General features: G+C 37.5%; 2 protein-coding genes across 2 annotated transcripts in view; one reads left to right on the top strand and one right to left on the bottom strand.

The window, feature by feature from the left end:
• Window positions 1-7452, top strand: part of LOC115446119 (homeobox protein orthopedia) — a 48363-nt gene extending 40911 nt beyond the window's left edge. Inside the window, exons 6-8 of the mRNA XM_037445471.1 lie at window positions 1110-1262; window positions 2104-2223; window positions 3150-7452. Of these exons, the coding sequence (XP_037301368.1) occupies window positions 1110-1262; window positions 2104-2223; window positions 3150-3283 (407 nt within the window). The 3' untranslated portion in view covers window positions 3284-7452. The remainder of the gene's footprint in view (window positions 1-1109; window positions 1263-2103; window positions 2224-3149) is intronic.
• A 2412-nt stretch (window positions 7453-9864) lies between these two features.
• Window positions 9865-14395, bottom strand: LOC115446114. The gene is made up of 4 exons (XM_030172672.1): window positions 14326-14395; window positions 10820-10978; window positions 10448-10594; window positions 9865-10135 (listed from the first exon to the last, which is right to left on the bottom strand). Exons 1-4 carry the CDS (start codon window positions 14377-14379, stop codon window positions 9965-9967), a joined length of 531 nt encoding a protein of 176 aa, XP_030028532.1. The 5' UTR covers window positions 14380-14395; the 3' UTR covers window positions 9865-9964.
• Window positions 14396-19645: the final 5250 nt, after the last annotated feature.

The raw sequence follows: 19645 nt of genomic DNA, 5'->3' as shown, positions 1-19645 counted from the left end.
CCTCACAAACTTTCTCTATTATAAAAGTAGGATACAAAAAAAAATATAAATAAATAGAGATGGTCAGTAAGTGGTATAAATTATCCGTAGGAAGATAGTTTGGATCGTTGATGTAAGACTGACCTAATGTTGAAACAAAAATTACTCATATTAAAATAATGCTTTATGTCCAAATGAGAAAAAGATGTTTATATTTCTTGGAGTAGGTGTAAAGCAATGGACACAAATAAACATTTTACGACAAAACTGTGATTTGGTCCGCTTTTGCGATAAGTGATTGTAATCGTTCACAAACATACACAATATTCTGCCAGTGTAAGACGGTTTAAGAAAGAGAAGACAAATACTGCAGCCTGCGAAATAAATAAGAAATGCTTTGAAGCCCACTTCATACCAATTTACCTTTATTATAAGTAATGATAGAAGCAAAACGTCTAAGGTAACAGAATCCTTAAAGTCCCACCTAATGTTAAATCTCCATAACATCATTTCATAAAAATATGTAGACAAACTTTTGATGAAATTGCAACATATCACTACATATTATATAAGTTAATAATTAAATAACGAACAAAAAATCGTGGTATGTGTTTTTACTAAAACACATGAAAATACCAAAAAACATGGATGTTGGGCCTTATTAGGAACCGGACTTCGTTCGGTCTTACTACCTTTCAATCCAACTGCACCTCAAATCAAAGAATCATCAATCAAAGATTACCACCGAACATGGGGATTTCTTGTGTATCTATATATATAAAAATGAATCCCTATTTCCCTTGGTCACGCCATCACGCGTGAACGGCTGGACCGATTTCACTATTTTTTTGTTGTGTTTGTTATTGTCCACAGAAGGTTCTTATGAAAGAAAAAATTCAAAAATTTGCGCGGAAAATTAAAAAAATTAAGAAAACTTAAAGAAAATATTAATTTTATGTAACTGTCAATTGTTTGAAATAACTGTCAGCGATTGACAGAATGCGCGCGTGCATACATAGTTAAGACGGGACAACGTCTGTCGGGTCAACTAGTATTAAATGAATAGAAATTTAAACTCCATCACGTAGATACATTAAACACCATTAACTGATTCCTCGTGCTGGTTCCAGGGCTATCTCAGTTGTCGCAGGGTGGCGTGTCGATGGGCGGGTTTGGAGCTGGAGGTCTACCGCAGCTGGCCGCGGACCTCAACCCGTCGCTGCCCATCTCCTCGGTCGCTTCAGGCCAGCCGTACCAGGGGCACTACCCGCTCAACTCGCTTGGTGAGTAACCCACACACATCACGCATTTATCCCCGAAGGGGTATGCAGAGGCGCAACCAGGGCACCCACGTTTCGCCAAGTGTGTTCCGTCCCATGATGTGATAGGGGGCGAGCCTATTGCCATATCGAGCACAAATTCCAGACTCCAGTGAGTAACAGCATTGATTAATCAGTTAGAGTCGCAGGATCAGAATTCAGTTCCAAAGTTGGGTAATACGGGCCGAACTATGGTGATTTGATGCATCAAAGAGGATTGACATTTCAGACAAGGTCGTATAAACTAGGTAAGTTATTTTTGGAATATCTGTCAAAAAGTGGCTAATGCTACCACCACGTAGTGTGTTGAAATAAATTTCAATTTCAGAGTAGTGCTATGCTTCTCGGCAATGAAATGACAGCGTTTACGCGGCACCTTAGACGCGGGTCACATATTAGGTTTTGTTCACGGCTACACTCGATAGACCTTCCCATTTACGTATAAATCCCAATTTTTACTCTCTACGTCAAAAAATATGCTCTATCACGTATTACATATTTCACGCAAAGCCGTTCAGCAATTCCGTGTTAAGATTTACAATCTCACTTATAAACTTGTTTTAGCGTTAAGAGGTGCTTAAGAATTGCTTAAATAGCTATCCAAAACATCAACGGTTTCCTAGTTCAAACCTTATTAAGAGGCAAGATGGCGGGTTTTGACTTACAGCTGATAGAATAAATTTGTGTTTTAACTAAGCATAGCTTTGCGAAATTTTTATAAGTAAGACTGTAAATGCAATACAAACTACAATATACTCTCAACAAACAATATTAGTAACCAATATGTTGTGTTGTCCTGTTGCAGGCGACACGATGATGTCATACTGCAACAACATAGCGGGCGGGCAGCAGGGCGCGCTGGAGGGCTCGCCCACGCCGCCACACATGTCCCACTGCGCCAACAACGCGTCGCCCACCGCTTCAGGTAACGATTTGGCGTTAAGTGTTCTAAGTTTTTTATAAAGGCACATAAACTAGCAAGCAGAGACGGTTGGTATCTATTCACATGTCAGAAGATCCCGTGTCCTTCCGCTTGAGCGTGAAGAAGCATCTTATTAGGCCGACATGGTTGTGTCGAATGGCAATGGCAGCCATCTCTTGCCATTCGACACATTATCTAGACAGCATTCCGCTTACCATCAGGTGCAGTACATTGCCAGAATTAAAAAAAAATAACCTTTATGTGTTTTGAAATTATCTTTATTGCAAAATACCTTAAGATCTTGATGCGCTATCAGTTTAACAGAAGAAAGAGAGTTTAGGTATTTAGATATCTACTATAGCACAAGATGTTAGCGTTTTAAAAGAGTAGGGGTTTTTTGTACATATATACATCTTTGTAAGTATAATGTGAGTGTCTAGAGATTTCCCACTCTCACTTTCACCACTACAAGTCCAGTAAGCCGGGATGAGTAGTGGCATGCATGTTATAGTTTTAGGGAAAACTAATAAATCTTTATATCACAACGAAATTAGTCAAATAGAAAGCTAGGCTAGGAGTTGGAATTATCAATTGTCTACTTCCCTCCATAGCAAAGAGGGAGACAATAATGAACGATGGAGGCATTTTAACCTCAAGTACAAAGATGTTTACAATTGGTAAAGCCATTTCTAAAGCACTACGGATAAAAATTAAATTAAAGAGTCCTATCATACGAACAATTAGATTTAATTAATTGATTTATTTATTTATTTACTTAAAGACCTCCAACGAAGGATATACGGCATATAATAAATACAATGTCGTAGCATTTTTACAATTAACAATGTGACGTGCCTCTTCAATTATATTAGACCACAATTCCAATAATTATTTCCAATAATAGGCATGATGTGTGTGTGTGTCTGCAGGCGGCGGCGAGGGCGAGGAAGAGGGATGGCGCGGGCACAGCATCGCAGCGCTGCGCCGGCGCGCGTCCGAGCTGTCGGCCGCCATCCCGCCCTACCTGCAGCTCAACTACGACGCGCACAGCCCCGTCTACTGACCGCGTCACCAGCCATACGCACGGCACGTCCACACCACTCTACCCGACTAGGAATAGAGTTCAAATTACAAACAAAAAACACTACAATATAGAGATGAAATTACAAATGGATAAACGCAGAGTATTCAAATTCTAAATAAGAGAAGAATTATTAGCTCTCATTTACACAAGAATTTTTTTTCGTAAAATTTACGATTTGCAACACCCGCTTATTTTGGCAGCCCAGGCTCTTACTGCAGTTTCGTTCATACAATTTGTTAAATTAAGCGTAAGATTACCACCACTACAGTTAATCCTTAGAAATGTACTATCAATTAAAAACCGTGATCCCAAATATGTGTCAACGGTTTTGTGTTTATTGAAAAATAATATTCGTCTTACTAATAAACGTTGTATACATGAGCGTAGCTAGGAGGGGGCATGGGTGGTCGATACCCACATACATCTTTGCTCTCTCTAGAAAAAACCTTGTGGTCGCGCGTGCAGGCTTCTTGAGCGGCCCTTTCGTTGAAACAGCGACCTTTTTTCCTTTTTGTTTCGACAAGCTGCTCCGCCTAGAAAGTCCGTAGCAATGCCAATAGTTGTATATATCTGTAATTGTTAAGTGTTTTGTCTTTTCATGTTGAATGACATTTACTGTCAAAGGAAGCGAGACAAAACATTGTGTATACAGACGTATACACCGTTTATTAGTAAGGTTTAATGCATATATGGGGGTATTTCCAGAAATATCTATAGAATGAGGGCACCACTTTTGCTTTTTCGCTTAGTTGACAGTACAAGAAATTAGTTCAATATTCCAGCATGACATGGTGAGGCTTTTTATTTACCTGGTCAGGCTATAAATATGATTAAAAATATGGAATTTACCTGTGACGCCAATTCCTGCATCTTCTCTTATTTGAACGACTAAAAAATCTCCTGCGTTCTGTATTTTAGATTCTGTTGCCTTAGGTTCAAAATACAATTTCTCTTGCAATATATTTGATAGCGTGTGGACAGTTAAAGCGATTTAATTCAATTTTTCATCCCAGAAAGGGGTAACGTGAGACATTTTTTTACAATGAAATTGTGAGCTGTATTCGATGTATACGCGTACGTACAATAAATAAATTATAGATTAACTTAAGGTATTTAATAAAGTATCATAGCTATTGGTGTATTTGCGACACGACCGTGCGCATTGTATGACGCCATACTTTTTAAAATGTTGAGTAATGGTAGGCCTACCTGTTGAAAATGACAAGGCTTGTAACCTCATCTGGGCCATGAACTGAAAATGAATGTGACTTAGATTCACAGGGGCGGAATAGTGAATGCTACGTGTGTCATGACCCCCCAATAAGTTACAACATATATTTTTCTTCAGTGTTAGTTTAAATGCGTTTGTAACTTTATTTACCGGTATACAAGGTAAATAAATATACACAAACTCATTGTTTTTTTGCTATTGTCATAAAAATTGCTGTACAATGACGTCATTGTTCAAGTTTGAATATAATTTTTGTGACAGAATATTGGAGGAATTGAAAATAGAGTAAAAAAATGTTTTTTTCGCTCTAAAATGGTTAACTAATTTTGATAAAATTTGATATAAAGATCAACTGAATGTTTTGAGTATAACGTTCAGAAATAACCAAAACTGCCATCATGGTCAAAAGTAGCGTGAAATATATAATTTGTGCGGTCGTGTGGCACTCGCAAGCTCACGGCTGGAAAGTGTTATGTTTCGATATACCACCTTGTAGCAGTGCGCTTATGTCTCGTGTACGGGCCTTTGTAAATAAACGCGGGAAAACGCGCAGGCCTTAAGGATTTGCGTTAACTTAACTTACAAACTAACTTGGGATATTGTAGTTTGACATTTAAAGACTTTAAAATTGTCTGTGGCATTCGGTTTTTAAATTTTCGATGTATAAGAGTGGCCGTTTGAAAATTTTAAAATAAGAATGATATTAAATATTTGGGCTTTATGGATCCGTGTTCCTTTGCCTATTTAGTCAATGCAAAAAATATATTGAGTAATTTTTCTAACCTAGTTTTTTTTTCACCGCCTAATTATTAAAAGTTAATCAGATTATGAGTTTACTATAAAAGTTTTTAATCGGATTGCAATATCTCATGTTACAAGTCATAAGCTAGGTTCACGCGATAGCCTATAGTTGTGTTGATACATTCCACAAATAGTAGTGTTATTGAAATAGCATTGTGGGCTCCGTGTTTCAAATAAGTTTATTAAAAGGTAATGTTTTTCTTTAATAATTACAGTTGGATATCGAAACTGTAAATTTATTTTCGAAATATATTTGTGTATTTTTAATATTTGTTTGTAAATTGTTAACGGAAAATTATAAATCTAGGAACGCATTTTTATATTTTTTGTATGATAATTAAAAATACCTTTTTTAAACCATTGTAATTTAAATATATAAAATAATATATTTTTCGGACGTCTTAGTATGTAAGTAATTTGTTTCGGTTTATTGTAACTTTTTGTGTAAATATACATTAATAAAACGTAGAGCCCACGGCAAATTTCGATTAACTCGCATTTAAACACCTAAGTTGTACCGACTCGAGCCAAAATATTATTATGTAAGTCAGTGTGAATGTTCTGATGCGTGTTCGTGCTGGTTGGGTTTATTCTAAGAACACTATGAGAAATTCATCAAAGACCCAAAGTTCAAAATCCCTTAACAACCACAATATCCTCAATTCTATGAGGTGGTAAATATTTCCATACTTAGGCCATATCTATCTGATCTTTGACTAAAATTTCAAGTAACTAATGTACTGAAATATTTAATGAACCAGAATTAAGCCGACATTTAAGAGAGTTCTCAGCTGAGTAGGCTCTGTTAAATAAAACTCATCACAATCTTTCATATACTTGTGACTTGAGATGTCGTTTGAGCTTATGTTATAGGATACAAGCGAAAATCTTAAGATGCTGATCTTAAATTGACAGCGCTCAGCTAATATCGCACAAGAGCGAAACTGTTACATATTTTAATACTGTCTCTAATTCTGTGTGCATTCTGAGTGCCGTCGTAAGATGGTTTTTATTTAATAAATATATTTCTGTAAAAAAAAAATGTTCATAAAAGTACAGGTTAAATAAAGAAATAATTTAAATTAAATTGAAATCATATTTTCGACATTGTTCGCTTCTACTACGGGGATGATAGTTCTCTGATGAATGTTTATCGTAAAACAACCAGCACGTGTGTATACGAGTTGACGCTGTATACGAGCATTTCAGTTAGTGTAGATAGGATCAACTATTGTGAACGTGTTCGGAAACTCCACCACTATTATGTTTTTTTAAAACGCGACGCGCTAATAAACATTTACATAATGCCATTATTCGACCTTCCAAAAAGGATGCAACATGTACTTATTGACAAAGAATGCTGTAATTTTCAATGTATCTCAAACATAGAAAGGGCAACACAAACCATACCGTTGTGTATTGTTATAAAATATAACGTAATAATTATTGCAATTGATTGTGCTACTGATTCTTTACTAACTGTTTTTGGGTTTGTAATATACTTAAAATAATATTGTATATTGTTTAAGTCACTAAAAGTCGGGTCTTATACTGGCTGAAGACTACTAGGGACTCTATTCAGCATTATAAAGATCTCTTGTATGGTAGAATTTAACTGTGTATATCCCATCTTCTTCCAAGCAATATCGTACAGTAGTTATCCAGATTAAAAAATATTACAGCTAGTATACGTATTCTCCATTACACTGTTCAATAATTTTGCCTAATGTTTGCAGGATATAATGAAAATCTACTTTTGTTACTGTTTATGGACAGTGGTTGTTACTAGCCGAGCATTCAGCTCACCATCCATGTTTGTTGGCGCTGCGCGTAATATTATTTTAAGTTGGAAGTGGTCGATAGTTCCTATTATTTCGAGGCCCTGTATTATTTTTATATATTATTTCTCACACGATTTCCGTCCGTTTGTTTGTGTAGTTTAATTTTATCAGGGCTAATTAGATTTTATTTAAAACGAAATTTTAATATTCTATAAAATGACTGAGTGGTTTGACTGTATGTATGTCGGACAGTCGATTTCATTCAAATTCGCTGCAGTGTATTAAGTATACATATGTATGGCCCACTAGCGTGTTATTTTAGTTATATAAGTATTATATACATACAATAAATAGACAATGTTCAATGTGATGTTTTATTTTATTCTTTGAAGCTCCTCCTTGATAGTTCCGGAATAATCCAAACTATTAGAGATATGGAAAGTACGCGTACAATGTAAATTCAATTGTTCTATATAGTAATTATATATCTTTTACAATTTAAGAGAAGTTAAAACCCGCCATAGTGGCCCACGTAAGTGTCACGCGTTCCTGGATCAGCCTATGTATATCCGTTTCCAACAGGCCGGCATAATTGTGTCGACTGCCGAGGTGTAATCATCTCTCGTCGAACGACATGCTATTGGATCTCACTCCACTTACCATCAGGTTCAGTGGGGTCATATTACCCATAAAAAACCCAACAATTACTCCCGCGTCACGCGGTATTCACATCAATGGGGTCCAACTATTGAAACCGTCGCGAGTTAATCAATTCCGCATCGAACATAAACACGGGACACGACATTTTTATGAAAATAATTAAACTGTGTTACTGAGTGGATTATATAATTAAATGTCATTGATTATTGTTCCATATTTTAACTACGCCTTCGTGTAAAAATCTTCTGGAGGCAAGAACGGAACAATCCCTTTTAGGGACCAAAAACGCAATGGAAAGGAGTAGACAATACTATTAAACTATAATAAGTTGTTTCTCTTTACAAACCTAGCGAAAAAAAGAGAATTTTTGGCGAATTATTTATTTCTCGTCAGAAATAAAAAATAATATTTAAGTAATCTTCCTGCATAAAAATTGTATAATAGGTTTAACGTTTGAAAAAGTTTAATTTCAATGAAAAACATAGTCGTGAAAAATAACTATTCCTTTATCCACTTGGTATTGCAAATCAATATTAAGCGAAGGTCCTTAATATTTGTTTTCTACTCCTCATTTCTCAATATTAAATAACATCCATACATACTATCACGTTAGGTACTCTCTTTCAGACGTGTGTTTAGGCGAAGTTTTGAAACGGCTTGTGTAAATTTGATCGTATTACTTAGTATAGCTAAGAAGTTTATAATTAGTACGCATGGAACTCGTCTATTAGCCATTGTCATTATTGCATAACTGTTGCTATTTGGCTATTGAACATTGGATCTCTTGGATCTCACTGGATCCTTACTAGTGGTAGGCCTCTCATATGTGAGAGTCTGACTGGGTAGGTACCACCGCAATGTCTATTTTTGCCGCCAAGGAGCAGTGTGTAGTCACTGTATTGTTCTGGTTTGAAGGACATTGTAGCCAGTGTACCTAACTACTGGACATAAGACTTAACATCTCATGTCTCAGGATGACGAGCGCAGTGGAATACTAAACAATACTTTGTAAATCAAGGTGTTGGATAGTGTTTCTACTGTTTACGGGCGGTCGTATCGCTTACCATCATGCGAACGGCAAGCTCATCTCGTCATTCAAAGCACTAAAAAAATACCTGAATCTATACTTTCGCGAGCGCACCCCGTAGCAGCCCTTGCTCGTGGCGCGGCCAGCGGAGTCTACGCGACTACTATCCATCCACACTTGCGTTTTATTCAGTTGGCAAGCGTGTCTTCTACAAGGTTGAGGTGATTAAAGTGTCACGTGACTACGTTTGCTACATTGTATGTTCATAAAAATTATGATATCCATGTACATGTCGACTAAATGTATAAAGGACGAAATAGTGTAGCACGCATGCGCATAAGTCGGCCAGTGTGGTCGGTGTGCTTGCCTCGAGCCTCGGGTCTTTTATCTCCGGTCGAAAAGCCGACGTCGGACGGTGAGCGTGTGAAGCGAGGCGAGGGACAACGAGGCGAGGGCGCCATCCACACTCTTGCACTCGCCGTGCCTCCTACAGTGTGTATCCAGGGTAACAAGTCATAATTAAAATGATAGTTTTGTGCACAGAGCCATCTAGTAGCATAATAAACAATTACATTGTCTACGTTACGTGAAGATGCATTTAACTACGCCGTTGAAATATGAATGACAACGCCAAGATCTGGTTATTCTATTTGATGATAGATGGCGCTCTAATAAAAGTCACAGGGTAAGAAATACCAAATTTCACTAGTCCAGTGCACTAGTATAGTATAAATACGCTAAAAAATAATAGATGGCGTTTATAAGAAACTAAAAGAGACGTGGAGAGTGTAGACGCCATTTAGATGGTGAAATTTAATTTTTAATTTTGAAACTAAATGGGGCTAAAGCCGGAAATTTCATAAATCGTACAGAATCAAGAATGCCTCGGTGGCGTAGTGATATTTCGTACGCAGTACACTGCTTCGGAGTCCCAGATTCGAATCCCCACTGAGACAAAATCATATAGGGTTTATATGCTTTATATCAGTATGGAATTGTCAAACAATACATACTTAAAAAACAGGCCTCATTTAGGTCGAAAGAAAAATAACGGCTTTTATGGACAAATCAATATTATTAATTTTATTTTAAATGTTGGAACATGGTATGAAGGCGTTTAAGGCGTTTCGATTGATGAAAGCATTTATTCAAAGTATTATCTAGTTCTTCTTGTTTCCGTGTTGCTTGACGCGGACATGCAATTTCAACCACATCAACAGTTCGTTGGTGGCGCTGTGATGCAGCGTTATATTAGCCAAGGCCTTAGTGTACGGAATCACGTACGGAAAATGTTCCCATTTGAATGTAGCATTCCGAACCTCAACTAAACCCTAGAATGGTAAAAACAATATCAGTCCCTGAGTGGTTCATTCATTTATATATTCACCTAACAGTCACGCAGTCTCGCGCATGCAAATACTTTTAATACTACAGCTTCCTTAGGCACATAGCCATTTGTGCGCTACAAGTTGCGGTTCTTCCGTCGGGAGAAGACGATTACTAATTTCGCACATAAAATGTCTGCGCATGATCTAAGGTAGGGTGAAAAATTAACTTAAAATTACATTAAACAGATTGAAATTTAATCAAAGAGAATAGAGCCATTTTGTATACTTAGTCAAATAGACAAACGACTTACGCACCGGATACAAAGGACAACCGATGTCTAATCTACGAAGTATGATTCCCAATAATATGTCTGTATTAATGAGGTTGCATAACTTATTGTGTACCGTCATGAAAGAGAGCCGGTACTCATTGTGAAGGTATTCGTAAACATCCATGTGAATCTGAAAAATACAAAAAAAAAATAATAACTGCCTAATAACAGAGAACGTTGTGAGGCGTGACGCCGCCGGGCAAAGCGACGCGGAAGTGAAAGAGATAGCAAGGCGATCAACTACTCGCTCGCTCTTACTCGTGGGAATATTTGAAATAGGATTCAGTGCCAATTTTCAACCAAACCATTAGATGGGTTTTTCTAGATGTTTCTTGCATTGAATTCGGCGACTCACCGTGACATTGTTGTTCCATGTCTGTTTCAATGTTATCCTACCGACTATGTAGTAAGGACTTCGTCGCCCGTAGCGCTTCACTATCGCCGAGGCATTCACGACGTGATCCGGATGAGTAAAAGGTATATCTATCCTTTCTGGTATTATTTCAAGATAACACTAAAATTTAATAATGTTATTGGACATTATTTTTGACAGTATACAAGGTATTTTCGTATATTCGTTGACTGATGAATCGCTTCTGGTAAAAAAAGGTCTATTACTATTAGTATGTACGTACATTTAAAATTACTGTGACACCTATTCATGAAGTATAATAGTGCAAGCCCAGACGGGGTGGTATGGACAATAGAGACGAACCGTGAAGACAAGAGCCCCATGTTGCGGTTAGGTTATTACAAGGAAGTCAAATATGTGGTCTAGTAAATAAGTAAAACTCGTCAAACGAATGATCACAAGCGTTCCTACCGTGCGATTGACTTAATCAACTTTTCTTTAGGTTTGCTTATGGTTGTAACAATAATCCAAAAATATAAAACATATGCACTTAGTATCAGTTGCACAACCAATTACAAGCAAACACAAAATGCAAACAATACAAAAATAAAGAAAAACTAGGGGAAAAATGTATAGTTGGTATTTAAATAGATTACTTAAAAGTTATGAAGAGATTATGAATGCCGAGATAATACGTAGTATTGACAAAATAAATTGTAACACGCAATTAATTATAATACTCAAATGTAGATTGCAGCACATCCAAATAATATTTGTGCAAATGTGATAGATGGCGCTATAATAACTCCCACGACGGTATTTGTTTTATTTTACATATCCTCCAATAATTGAAGCAATGATAAAAAAAATATTTAATTTAGGTTTATGTCATTTCATTTATTTAGAAAACGTTAAAAATTAAAACATTTGCCGAATGTATTTTTGCTATTTGTAGATAGATGGCGCTGTACATATTGTAAACATGCTCTCTAACAATAGATGGCGTTTATACAGAATTGTAAAAGAAGTAGAATGTACACCTTCTATTAAATTCCCTATTTAAAACTAGGTGGCGCTGTAGCAAAAACTTAGCAACCAGAAATCTCATCGATTATACAAAGTGAAAATATTTTGTTAACGAGCATCTATTACTATTAACTTTAATTATGTCCATTAAATCACAGAAGTCTTTGAATGAGGAGTGTTCAGAGATATTTGAGAGGAGTTACTCTGTGCGGAGTGCATCCGAGGAGAGTCTGTCGTGGTACGTACTATGTGGGTAATAAGTACCTATAACATTTCTAAGTGTTTTTTTTTATGTTTTAAATGACAAGACGTGCTTGCCGTTCGTCTGATTGTAAGCGATACGACCGCCCATAAACAGTAGAACCACCATCCAACAAAGTATTGTTCGGTACTCCACTGCGCTCACCATCCTGAGACATGAACTGTTATTATTATGTCCAGTAGTTACACTGGCAATAATGTTCTTTAAACCGGAACACAACAGTGACTAGAAACTGTTGCTTCGCGGCAGAAATAGACATTGCGATGGTATCTACCCAGACGGACTCTCACATATGAGAGACTTATCACCAGTAAGTAAGAGGTTTGTTGTCTGATCCACCCGTTCCTTGATACATATTTAAGTATAATATTTATTACTACAATTAGTATCGCGAACTTCTACATTTGTGATTCTAATTTGTGTTGACAACTTATTTCTAGAAATTTATATAAATGCGTTGTCATCAAATGATGTGGTAACGTAATAAACGTTTCACTTCTAGTGATGATGACGATGATTCCTTGGCGAGGGAGCTCATGAACAAAATGACGCCGGCCGTGCTCAGCAAACTGCGAAGGTGCTTCAGGAGGAACAAGGAGAGAAGTCGCGATCAAGAGATCAACAGGTGAGAGACTGACAGAGACTTTCGCGCCCTCACAACCACCACTACAACTCCTGTAAGCCAGGATCAGCAGTGGCACGCAAGACACCGAGCAGTGAAGTTCGGCGAGGCTCAGGGAAAACTAATTTGTCATTATCCCGCAGCGAAATTAATCATACAGAAAGATAGGGAGGAGTTGGAAATGTTAATTGTCCACTTCCCTCCATAGCAAAACGGGAGACAAAATAATGAACTATGGAGGCGTTTTAACCTCAAGGATAGGGACGTTTACAACTACATAAGCTAGTTATGAAGCACCACGGATAAAATTAAAATTAACAGAAAGGGTCCTATCACATGAGCTATTGGTTAGATTATTGACAGGTGATGGCAGCTGCACAGTGTTGTATACAAACAGCTCGACCGGGGTGATGCCAGTGCCTCAGGAAACAAAGGATGGTAGTTTTGCTGTCACCTATGTCGTTCGATTTCAGCAACTCTCGGTTTCATTATAGTTTAGTGCCTCTCCACAAATCTATGGTCTGTTCAGCGTCTTTCTCTCTAACGTATCGTAGTGGCTCGTGATAACATCTGTTTGCTAACACGAACTTCACCACACTTCATAATTGTTAGACCTGGTGTTAATAATGGCGTTATTGGCAGACGCATCACGATTCTCCATATAGTACCAGCTACCAACAACTTCCTACAAGGTCAATATTGTAGTACTAAACTCAAAAGCGGTGTGTCAAGAAAAATAAATCTTGATTTTTATGTCGTCAGATTAAAGAAATACCCATCCAATGAACTTACCTAAATACGGTATCTTGTTTAGAACTTGTTTAAAAAAATCTTAAAAGAGTTTCTGTATCTCAGTATTTACAAAACTTCGATTATCTCGAAAAATAGGTTTCCCTGACATACCGCTATTGCGCTTAGCACGGCCTTATAAGCGGTTAATAATATGCTGTTTGCAGACGCGTGGAAGCTGTGATGCGCGCGGCGGCCGCCGAGGAGGGTATAGAGTTCGCGCCCTCCTCGCCCGAGCCGCTCGACTGCCTGTGGCTCGAACAGGCCGCCTTCGTCAACGCGGTCAATACTATATTTGGTATGATACATATTTAACCGACTTCAAAAAAAGGAGGAGGTTCTCAATCCAACGTGTATTTTTTTATGTTTGTTATTTATTAACAGGTTTGAAAAAATCTTTCATATTTAAAAGGATATAATTACAAATTGGTGCTATAGAAATATTTCTAAAATCGGTTCGGTATAGTAGTTTGATTTTCAAACCGAAATAGCTGGAATAAGTATGTCGTCCATACTTCTCGAATCGAAATTTAGACTTTTCCTATTCTTTTTTTGTGAATTTTGCGTTGGGTTTGAGTGAATCTACTAGTTACATACATATTATACCCATAGCTTTACATATTTTCCCCCGTGCATTTGGTGTGGAGACCAAGCGCAGAAGAATTGCCTCTGAGGGTCGCCAGAAGGGATTGACGCTAACCGCTCAATAAACACTAAGACAAATCATAAATGCATCATGATATGTATGTTGCGCCGACCCCACAGTGGAGTAGGATACAGCAAGGGGAATATTAATAAAGATATACTTACGTAAATCACCCCAAAGCAGAATGCTAACAGCACACAGAATAATTTGGTGGACATTTTGTCACAGTGCAAAAGTGCGAGTCGAACAGAAATATGGCGATGCAATTCTATATATATTGTACTATGTATATTAAACTAGACTTTTCTCGCGGCTCCGCCCGCCATGTGTTTACGTCCAAAATTCCAAACGTTTGCTTCCAGTTTCAAAGATTGTATATTAGACCAGCTATGATGAGCGGCTGAGATTTTTTCTACCACATCATTGAAACACTTTTGTCATTAATATAATCAATTCTGATGATTGAATAAGATTTTTCTTTCTATTCAAATGATTCGACAAGAGGTATACTTTTATTAAGCGGCGATAGCGTAGTTGAGTGTGGAACGGACTGCCGAGACGAATGTCCAAATCCCAAGGGCACACACCTCTGACTTTTCTAATATCATGTGTGTATTCTTTGTGAATTTATCGTTCGCTTTAACGGTGAAGGAAAACATCGTGAGGAAACCTGCACATCTGAGAAGTTCTTTATAGGAATTTCGAAGGTGTGTGAAGTCGACCAATCTGCACTAGGCCAGCGTGGTGGACTAAGGCCTAATCCCTCTCAGTAGTAGAGGAGGCCCGTGCTCAGCAGTGGGCAAGTTTAATTATACAGGGCTGATATTATTATTATTATATACTTTTATTATCGAGTGGTGGGAAGACAGTGTGTCAGTGGCGGGGGGGGGGGATACCCTATTTGATAAGTCTCTCCCCCACTACTGTTTCGAAAAAGTTAGGATGAGTTATTCTAATTGGGTTTTAGTAAGAGAGGTAGCGACGCTGGTTAAATAAGATTAGCCATAAGTTTAGATAGCCTAGTTGGTTGTGGAAATGACTGCCGAGACGAATATACACAGCGTCAAAACCCAAGGGCACATACCTCCAAATTTTCTAAAATTATGTGTGTGTTCTTTGTGAAGTATCGCTTGCTTTAACGGTCAAGGAAAACATTGGAAGGATACCTACATATCTGAGAAGTTTTCTATAGGAATTTCGAGAGTGCCTGAAGTCTACCAATCCGCACTAGGCCAGCGTGGTGGACTAAGGCCTAATCCCTCTCAGTAGAGGAAGTCAGTGCCCGGCAGTAGAACAGTATATAATACAGAGCTGATACTATTATTATACTACTAGTCTAACAAGGACATTTGTTCAATCCATCTTTTAATAATTTCGTTAAAGAGCTGCGTTGCAAAATAGACACACAGATCTACATGTAAAAATGTAAATAAACATTCGATAATCATAGACAAAATCTATTCACAAAATAACAATTATGTAAAATTATGTTATTTATACAATTATATAATGTTAGAAATTATGTATCGCGTCCGGTAATTATATTCGATACGAAATTGTTTTAATTGCAACTATTTCTATAATTGGACTTCATTGATGTGAATACCGCATGTCTATATTACTGATCTGCTATAGGATTTTGACCTTTCAACTCAATGAAATGGTTTATTTTCTTTATTAGAACTGCTTATTGTTTTCTACCATTATCGTCTTTATACACAACAGTTTCTTCATTAACACTAGAAGGCTGCCGGACTTCGAACCGAACAAGTCGAAACGTCACCTGTACTACAAGACTATTTCTTTTATACAGGCATGATAAAGGGTCCATATAACCCGATTCCTGCTTCCCTTTCGTAATTTATGTAGAATCTAATTATCGTTAGAACGATTTGCAGCATTTATGTATATCGAATCAGAAATGAGGAGATCCGTAGGAGAACAAAGGTTACCGACATAGCCCATAGGATTAGCAAGTTGAAGTGGCAGTGGGCCGGGCACATAGCTCGAAGAACCGATGGCTGTTGAGGTCGAAAGGTTCTAGAGTGGAGGCCACATATAGGCAAGAAAAATGTCGGACGCCCGCCTACAAGGTGGACGGACGACCTGGCTAAGGTCGCAGGAAGTCGCTGGATGCAGGCCGCTTTCAACAGGTCGACGTGGAGATCCTTGGGGAGGCCTATGTTCAGCAGTGGACTTCCTGTGGCTGAGATGATGATGATGATTTGTGCATATTAGTACCTATATGTTGTGTCGGGTTCCCTTTCGATAAATTTCACCTTTTACCACTGGTCTCCACCATACCTGATGGTTAGTGAAGGAGTATCTAGATGGTAACAAACATAAAAAAAATTGTCGCATTGATAACTTCCTTCAACCCGGATCCCAGAACGCGACACACCTACGTGGGACACTATGGCGGGAAAGATATTTCGAAAGAAAGAGGGAAAGATTTATTATTGGGACAATGAAAGTATAACATATACAATAAATGGAAAGAAAACCATAAATAGAAAAATACCCAATTATACCCATTGTGCCAACAATGGGGACCCTCATACAGCTTCTTGCTGCAATACCAGCATTACTGATACTGTAGCGCTGATTTTCAATGAGAGACCCACGTGACGTACGGTCACTAAGTTGGTGAGAAGCATAAATTTGACAAAAATACAAATACAAATTACAAAACACACAAGGATATTGTAGCCAGTTTAGTACTAGGCATATTGAGACTCAGCATCTTAAGTCTCACGGTGACGAGGGCAGTGGACTCCCACGCAGTACTTTGTAATTAAAACTTATAGATGGTGTTGCTACTGTTTATGGGCGATCGTATCGCTTACCATTTGGCCAGAAGAATGCTGGTATCGTCAGACAATTAACAAAATCCGAACCTGCCAAGACTAATACGAGCAACTGTAGAGGTGTGTAGGAGTGAAAGCGTGAAAGAGTACAGCACGGAAGTAATAAGTACACCAATAGTTCACACAGTATATACTTCCACCGCACACTACGAAGAATAAGTTATAAAGATTGTAGGCGACAGGTCAAGGCAGTTCATAGATACAAGTAGAAAGCAAAAGAAAGTAATAACAGACTAATTACAGATCACAAAATTATTGTCTTACCAAGTGAGTGGTAATTGTGTTGAAGCGTATATTGTCACGGATGAGACTGGCAATTCCTATTTTGTCGTCGTCGGTTGTATTCGGCTGCTCCGACGACGCCATGGAACCACGCACCTCGGGCGCGTGCGTGCCGACACTGCACGCGCTCGTGCGCACCGCAATGTCACAGTGCGTAGTCATTCGCATCAATAACGAGTGGAGGAATCAGACATTATGGTTCCGTCAAGATGACTTCATTTTTTATAAAAAAAATTGAAGCACGACTTCATTTTTTCATATTTACCACCAATGCAGATAAGCTCCACAGCAGTCATCTCGGAATTCGAGAGGAGTGACATCCTGTGTACGATTGAGAACACCTCTCACCGGTAATGAAGAGTCTTCATGCGGCAACTAGAGCTAGGGCCAAAGACCTAGGCTACAGATTCGTTTGGGTTAGAAATGGAAAAATATATGTGCGTAAGTCTGAGACGTCTGAGTACAAAAATAATAAAATTACTAGGCTCATTGACAGAATGGAATTAAAATCTACTGTACGGTTGTGTCAATTCCAGTGCATAGGTTCTGTGGCACAATTGCACAATATTATTGTTATTTGTTTATTTTTTCGACATTTTATGTACTTCACCTAAGTAAAAACTGTTGAGCATCTCTTACAGCCACTACATACAATATTTAACAAGTTACTAATATCTATATTCCCTAATCAAGGGAAGAAAGTTACAATTGTACCAATATTTAAAAGTGGAAAAAAAGACTTAATAGTAAATTATCTTCCAATCTCCACTTTGTCTACTTTCGCAAAGATATTCGAATCTTTAGTTTATACGCACATTAACAGCATAGCCAGAAATCAAATATCACCTTACCAACACGGATTTATGACAAAGCGCTCCACTGATTTAACTTATAAGATTATATAGACGACGTAGCTTCAGCCGTTGACAGTGGACATCAAGTGGATGCCATATATAGGATTTTACAAAAGCTTTTGACAAAATAAATCATACAATTCTAGTCAGAAAACTACATGCATTGGGTATTAAAGGTCCTCTACTGGTGTGATTCATTCTTAAAAATTAGATCTTCAACTGTCGTTATTGATGGATGCACTTCTAAGCCATTTATAGCCACATCTGAAGTACCCCAAGGTTCAAATTTAGGTCCACTTTTTTAACATATACATTAATGACTTTGTTACTCGATTTCGATATTCCAATTTTTACTTATTTGCGGAAGATCTTAAATTAATGCGTGTTATAAAAACTGTAAATGACTCTTACCTTTTACAACAGGATTTAAATGTACTTGAGGAATGGTGTCGAGAAAACTATATGTATTTGAATCCTTCAAAATGCTACCATATCAGAACTTTGAAACGCCATATACTTCGAACTGTGCCATATCAGATAGTATCTTGGAGGAAGTACCGTGTATTCGTGCCCTGGGGGTACACGTAGATTCAAAATCCAAATTTACTGCGCATATAGATAATATACTAAATGCAGCTAATAAGTCTTTAGGGTTTGTTCTTCGAAGTAGTAAAGAATTTAAAAATGTCTCTACCACAATTTTACTTTACTACTACTATGTAAGAAGCAAACTAGAATACTGCTGTGCTATATGGTCCCCAACTTATGAGACACATATTAATAGAATTGAAAGTGTTCAAATGATATTTCTTAAGCACCTAGCCTATCGAAAAATCGTTCCTAAAAATATACATGCTTACAAAGATAAATTGACTTTTTTCAAAATGCAATCTCTGAGTTCTAGAAGAGAAATGCTTAGTATGGTCTATCGACACAAAATAATATGAAATAGTCAAATTGATAATTCAAAAGCGTTAAGCAAATTTGTTCTCAACGTCCCTTTGTGGCCGCCTCGCAAACCTCTCCCTACCCTACAGGTCCGCCGATGTAGAACCAACATAGGTAAACACTCCCCCATACATCGACTGTCAGCATTGTATAATCAGTTATCAAACAAAATTACTAATCTTGACATATTTCGTGATTCGCTGTCCACGTTCAGGAAAACTTTTTTAAGTGAGATTGACTGAGTCCCATTCTGATAAATCTATTATGTTTTAGTTCTTTTGTAAAATTTGTAAAATTTCTTTTAGTAATTTGTAAAATTGTATAACGCATATTGTGGTTGCCTTTAGTTGAAGTTACAATTAATTTCATTTTTAGAATTTATTATTATATTAGCATTATTGTAAAATTTGTCGGCAATCCTCAAATAAATAAAATAAAATAAATTAAATCGCGATTATTAGTTGGCAGTCTATTCCCTATTTTCTTGCCTTTCCTATTTCCGCGCCTTTCTCTCTCACACACGCACGCCTACC

Source organism: Manduca sexta, chromosome 5 (assembly GCF_014839805.1).
Source record: "Manduca sexta isolate Smith_Timp_Sample1 chromosome 5, JHU_Msex_v1.0, whole genome shotgun sequence".
Classification (NCBI taxonomy): domain Eukaryota; kingdom Metazoa; phylum Arthropoda; class Insecta; order Lepidoptera; family Sphingidae; genus Manduca; species Manduca sexta.
Note: the sequence above shows the minus strand (reverse complement) of the source record. Positions and strands in the feature narration are given on the sequence as shown.

Bases quoted from the DNA above. Each gene is read 5' to 3' on its own strand.
- LOC115446114 (XM_030172672.1), bottom strand. From the start codon at position 14,379: ATGTCCACCAAATTATTCTGTGTGCTGTTAGCATTCTGCTTTGGGGTG. The intron at 10,979-14,325 runs GTAAGTATATCT...ATTAAATTTTAG, and splicing joins TCTGCTTTGGGGTGATTTAC to TGTTATCTTGAAATAATACC. The intron at 10,595-10,819 runs GTGAGTCGCCGA...TGTATTTTTCAG, and splicing joins CATGGAACAACAATGTCACG to ATTCACATGGATGTTTACGA.